This window comes from Helianthus annuus, chromosome 5 (assembly GCF_002127325.2).
Source record: "Helianthus annuus cultivar XRQ/B chromosome 5, HanXRQr2.0-SUNRISE, whole genome shotgun sequence".
In the NCBI taxonomy this organism is placed as follows: domain Eukaryota; kingdom Viridiplantae; phylum Streptophyta; class Magnoliopsida; order Asterales; family Asteraceae; genus Helianthus; species Helianthus annuus.
In genome coordinates this window covers 177,609,840-177,615,839 of record NC_035437.2, presented here as the reverse complement: position 1 = coordinate 177,615,839, position 6,000 = coordinate 177,609,840, and the positions used below count along the sequence as shown (strand labels likewise).

General features: G+C 39.1%; 1 protein-coding gene across 1 annotated transcript; it reads left to right on the top strand.

The window, feature by feature from the left end:
- The first annotated feature begins 1,056 nt into the window (after positions 1-1,056).
- Positions 1,057-5,221, top strand: LOC110926736 (oligopeptide transporter 4). Its single transcript, XM_022170440.2, has 5 exons — positions 1,057-1,663; positions 1,940-2,037; positions 3,284-3,874; positions 3,968-4,220; positions 4,289-5,221. The coding sequence occupies exons 1-5, from the start codon at positions 1,178-1,180 to the stop codon at positions 5,093-5,095; spliced, it is 2,235 nt and encodes a 744-aa protein (XP_022026132.1). The 5' UTR covers positions 1,057-1,177; the 3' UTR covers positions 5,096-5,221.
- The last annotated feature ends 779 nt before the right edge of the window (positions 5,222-6,000 follow it).

Below are 6,000 nucleotides of genomic sequence, written 5' to 3'. Positions count from 1 at the left end.
CAAGGGCTTTTGAAATAACCTTGTAAATGCAACCAATAAGATTACCTGGCTGGCTTGCAATCGAATATACGATTTGATACAACCCCAGCCCAGGCAAAGAAACTTTCCAACAATATCTTCATTTTACCTAAACGTTAAATATCAAATAATCATACATATGTTAATAGCACAAACACATTAATATAGCTAAATGATTTGTCTAAAGTACAAATTTGTGTTTTATGAAGTGCTAAAAATATTTAGACAACAAATGTTACTCGTACTCTACTTTACACTAATATAATATAAACTATTTTATTTGTCTAAGTTTGAACCTCATACCTTCCATCTTAGAGACATGTGTCTCTACTAAGTAGATTAACCGACATGTGTCTCGAATCATTTTTTTTTGAAAGGTGAGAGTCTACTTTGGTTGTGAGAGCAACTCCCACACTCCCCAAACCGGGGGGCCCTAGCCAAGTCTGCCCAGACTATGTTGTCTTAACCGGGTCCGCACTGGTTATCAGATAGTATTACCTTTAACCAATTAAGACTGCGGGGTATGGTGGGGCGGGGGTTGGGCTTGGGTTGGGGCATTTGTTGACACGTGGCTTGGGGTGGCAGACATGGGGCGACCCACATTTAAACAGGGTATGGTGGGGCGGGGGTTGGGGGCGTGGGTTTGGTGGGCTTCGCTAGATCTGAGCCATTGATAGTTAAATCAACGGCTAGCCCAACGGCTTCTTTGGTTTGTCCAATTAGAGCCCGCCATGTCAGCTTGGCCAGACCGCCCCACGCCCGGCTTCAAACCCACGAAAAAGGGGCCACGCCCAAACCCATGCCCACCCGGGGTGGTGGCTTGGGCGTTTTCAACCCACCCACGCCCAAACCCTCGCCCCATACCCCGCAGTCTAAAATTAAAAGTTTGTGAATAATTTGGAAGTCAAACTTATCCTTGATGGTTGGGATACCAATGGCTGTATGAATGCGGCTATATGAATATTCTATTGTACGTAACAAATATATTGCAGCAAATATTAATATTATAATTATAATATAATGATGGAGAAAAATATTGACAGCCAGTTGACATTAAAAATCAAACATTTGACAGTTTGCCCTCCCTCCCTCCCTACCAGCACTGGACTGACTCTATCTATCTATATAAGTAAACGAATCCCCAAGGCAAGGAAACAAGATGGGAAGTGTTGAAGTGGAGAAGAAGAACGTGCCGGAGGAGGAAGACGAAGAGTCTCCAATCGAACAGGTCCGGTTAACTGTTCCGACGACGGATGATCCGAGCCAGTCTGTATGGACGTTTCGAATGTGGGTTTTGGGCCTGATCTCATGTGTGATGCTGTCGTTTCTGAACCAGTTCTTTTCGTACCGGTCGTCGCCGCTGGTGATCACTCAGATCACCGTTCAGGTGGCCACGCTTCCATTAGGACGGTTGATGGCAGCGGTCCTCCCCAGCAGCAAGTGGAGCCTCATGGGACGGGAGTTTTCGTTGAACCCGGGACCCTTTAACATGAAGGAGCACGTGCTGATTACCATATTCGCCAACGCCGGCGCCGCTTTTGGCAATGGATCGGCTTACGCCGTGGGTATTGTGAATATTATAAAGGTGTTTTATGGCCGCAAAATCTCTTTCTTTGCCTCTTGGATCCTCATCATCACTACCCAGGTAGCTTAATTACTTGTTCTTCTTACTCTCCTAATTTCAAACAGGACCACAAATTGTAATTATATGTGCCTCCCTCTTTTTACTAAACTATATGACTCAATGAATGAATTGATGATGAGTACCCTTTCAATTACGATTAACAGCTAAATCATCATCATCATCATCATCATCATCATCATCATCATATATTATATACTTAATTACTTTTGTAACATCAAATTCTATAGACCATTCTGTTGCTAACATGTGCCATTGGTACGGTATACATATATACAGGTTTTAGGTTACGGCTGGGCCGGGCTTTTGAGGAAATACGTAGTTGAACCGTCACACATGTGGTGGCCTAGCACCCTCGTTCAGATTTCACTATTTAGGTACCTACGTTTTTCTCTCATATTAATTTTTTTTTTCCCAGATTCTAGATTTTTTTTTTTTTTTTCAAAACAGTCATTATATATCGACTTGAATAAAGCATATCCTTTTTAACTTTAAATATTATATTAATTAGTTAGTTATGATATATGTGATAAGATTATATATTAAAACCGCACTTTTTATTCCTTTTTAAATCATTCATTAAATAAAACGCTAAAGGAATTTTTATCACCAAGGATTGGACTAACATCATGATGCTGCATAATAATTGTCTCACCTGCTTCAATCAAATAATAATGTTGCCACCATAATTGTTATATACCGTAATTTTGTATTTTACTAATTAATATACTCACTCACGTAGTCTAAAGGGGAAATTCTTGCTGTCTTTCAGTTGCATAAGGATTTTAAGTTGATAATCTCCAAAATTATTAATGTGAAAACATCTATAACTTTTAACCGTTTAGAACAAAGTAATTTAGAGATACCTTTCACATGGTCACGATGTGGACGGAATGTGGCACCCGTTAATTATTTGGCTTTATGCTATACTTATCTTGGTTTTTTATTTTTGTACGCGCTTAAAATATTGCCCCTACAGTGGAAGTATATTTATAAAAATATATTTGTAATTTAAAAATATCATAAATCTCAAACTCAATTAGCGGCCAATTATGTATGTTCTTTTAGAAAGGTTAAACTCAATTTTAGTAAAGTAATCTTTTGACGTATACATAAATTGATAACAATATTAAAAAATGGATATTATTTTTTTTTCAGCTGAAAGCTAAAAAAAAATAAAAAATTAAATCTACATTAAACAGGACTTATATTATTTTATTCATAAGCAGTTAGTGGTTTTGAGTGATTTATGATCAGAATATCAAATGGAATTTACCCAAACTAGGCTGTTGGACTTATCAAAACATTTATTTTAATTAAACATTGATAAAAAATATAAATATAAAATAAAAATAATACGCAGAGGGCCATCGTTATCATTTTGCCAACAAGAAAAAGCAAGGAAATGAATCTTTGGAATCTTGTCTAAATAATCAGGAAGTTTGATAATTAAGAGAAAGTAGGTGACTCTTCCTTGTCATGTACCCACCTATTTAATGGTTCTTTCAAATTATCAATTAATATCCATTTAAAAGGTTGTATATATATATATTTTTTAATTAAAGAGAAGTGTTGTTTTAGGTGTTGGATCACTGTGCTAAAACCAGTCTAATCGTTCTGTAGGGCACTTCATGGCAAAGAAGACGACGATGACGATGACAACGACAACAAGAAACGCATATCACGTACAAAATTCTTTGTGATTGTTCTTGCTTGTAGCTTCCTCTATTACTTGCTTCCCGGATTCTTCTTCAAAACCTTACAAAGCATTTCATGGGTATGTTGGGCCTTTCCTAATTCGGTTACGGCCCAACAATTAGGATCGGGCTTCCAAGGCTTAGGGTTTGGGGCCTTCTCACTGGACTGGGCCACGACGGCTTCTTTCTTATTCAGCCCTCTTATTTCCCCCTTCTTTGCCATAGTCAATGTTTTCTTGGGCTATTTTTTGATCGTTTACATAGTGATCCCAATCTCCTATTATGGACTCAACGTGTACCATGCCAGAAACTTCCCAATATACTCAGCTGATTTGTTTACAAACGACGGGCAGCTCTATGATATCCATAAAATTGTGAATAACAAGTTTGAGATAGACCACGGGGAGTATGCAAAGCAAGGACACGTTAATTTGAGCACTTTTTTCGCTTTGACTTATGGTTTTGGATTTGCTACAATCGCGTCTACTCTCACTCATGTTGCCCTTTTCTATGGGAAGTAAGTTACTTGTATATTTTGATTGATTTTTAGCTAGCTTGTATTGTATTGTATCTAACTAACCATGCATATGTTGTTGATTGATCGATGTAGAGAGATATATGGACGATATAAAGCATCGACCACGGCTAAGACTGATGTGCACACAAGACTAATGAAGAACTACAAAGACATACCAGCATGGTGGTTTTATGTGCTTCTTACAGTCACCTTTTTGGTTGCCCTTGCGCTCACTATCTTCATGAAAGATCAGGTACAAATGCCATTCTGGGGACTGATAGGTGCAGCTGTAATGGCTTTCGTTTTCACCCTCCCCATCAGCATCATCACTGCAACAACAAACCAGGTAACTCTTGAAATTAATGTAACAACGAAATAATTGACGTACTAACTTTTTTAATTTGCCCGGGCCAGACACCAGGTTTGAATATAATAACGGAATATGCTATGGGGTTAATCTACCCTGGAAGACCCATAGCCAATGTGTGCTTCAAGACCTATGGTTACATGAGCATGACTCAGGCCATCTCTTTTCTCAGTGATTTTAAGCTCGGTCATTACATGAAGATTCCACCAAGATCAATGTTTCTGGTCCAGTTTCTGGGAACAATCATAGCTGGAACCGTGAATCTATGTGTGGCTTGGTACATGATAAACCATGTGGACCAGATATGCTTCCCTGACCCTAAGTCCGGTAGCCCATGGACGTGCCCAAATGACCGTGTATTCTTTGATGCATCTGTTATTTGGGGCTTGGTTGGGCCTAGGCGGATCTTTGGTCCTCAAGGAAACTATGGGGCTCTAAACTGGTTCTTTCTAGGTGGGCTCATGGGGCCAGTTGTGGTTTGGATATTTCACTTGCTGTTTCCAAAAGCATCATGGATTCCTCTGATTAATCTCCCGGTGCTCCTTGGTGCCACGGCTGCTATGCCCCCGGCCATGGCTGTTAACTATAATTCATGGATATTGGTGGGGACCATTTTCAACTTTTTCGTGTTTAGATACCGCAAAATGTGGTGGAAGAGGTACAACTACATCCTGTCGGCTGCGCTTGATGCAGGAGTTGCGTTTATGGCGGTGCTGTTGTATTTTAGTACGGGGATAGAAAACATAAATGTGCATTGGTGGGGCACTGATAACCCGGAGCACTGCGACCTCGCTCGGTGTCCCACAGCTAAGGGTATAGTATCGCCCCTCAGTGATTCTTGTCCTACTTTTTGATTATTTATATATGTTTCCTTCAAGAAATGTCTTCTTTTATATATATGTCCTCAAGAACTCATGTCGATTTGTTTTTAATATGCATTCGTGTGAAGTAAAATTTAGTGGTGGTGTTATTGTCTTTTCTTTTCGAATACTTAGAAGATACAAATGCCATTAGTCTTGGATACTATTCATATGTGGTTTTTTTTGGAAAACAGACACATGAGCATGGGCTCAAATAATTTTCAAGTCGAGCCGAGCTTGCTAGGTTTGTAAACAAGTTGTTCTCCAATTTCTCTTTAACTAATATACAACATCCCTCTTGAGCAAGTCAAGCTCGAGCAGTACCTAGTTCAGCTCCTAAACAACCCCACCTAGCAGCAACAGCGGTTCCGGAACCCCACCTAACAGCGACAGTTTACATTAGCAGACCTAGACGTTAATCTGTATAATTTATCCAATACATCACTATTCGTTGCTTCCCATGTTTAACCAAATTCTGATAATGATCCTTAATGTTGTGGATGCTGTTGTGGGGGTGGGGGTGTTTTGATAGAAGCAAACTACTTGTGATTATCAGGCGATGAAATATGTAGTTTTGGAGTTGCTTCTTCAACTGATTCTCGTTATCTAATTCTTTTAACAATTGCTTATCTGACTATTCTGTTTTGTTAAACACTTTCTCTGCTTATTTCAGAAGCCATAATCATCCCCAAACCATAGTTGTCTATAGCGGCTATAGCGACCGTTATAGCGCGCTATGTAGCGAAGCGACCAGGTGTCGCTATTTGGGTCATAACGACCAATAGCGTGAATAGCGACAATTAACTTTTTTTTATGTAAGTAGCAATTAGATATAACTATAAAATAGCTGGATTTATAGGTTTTTGTTAAATATACATGTAAAATAGCATAATACCAAG

What these genes read in the sequence shown, in the direction of transcription:
- LOC110926736 (XM_022170440.2), top strand. Translation starts at nt 1,178, where the DNA reads ATGGGAAGTGTTGAAGTGGAGAAGAAGAACGTGCCGGAGGAGGAAGAC. An exon ending in TCCTCATCATCACTACCCAG is followed by an intron (nt 1,664 to 1,939) that starts GTAGCTTAATTA and finishes ACATATATACAG; the next exon opens with GTTTTAGGTTACGGCTGGGC. An exon ending in GTTGCCCTTTTCTATGGGAA is followed by an intron (nt 3,875 to 3,967) that starts GTAAGTTACTTG and finishes TGATCGATGTAG; the next exon opens with AGAGATATATGGACGATATA.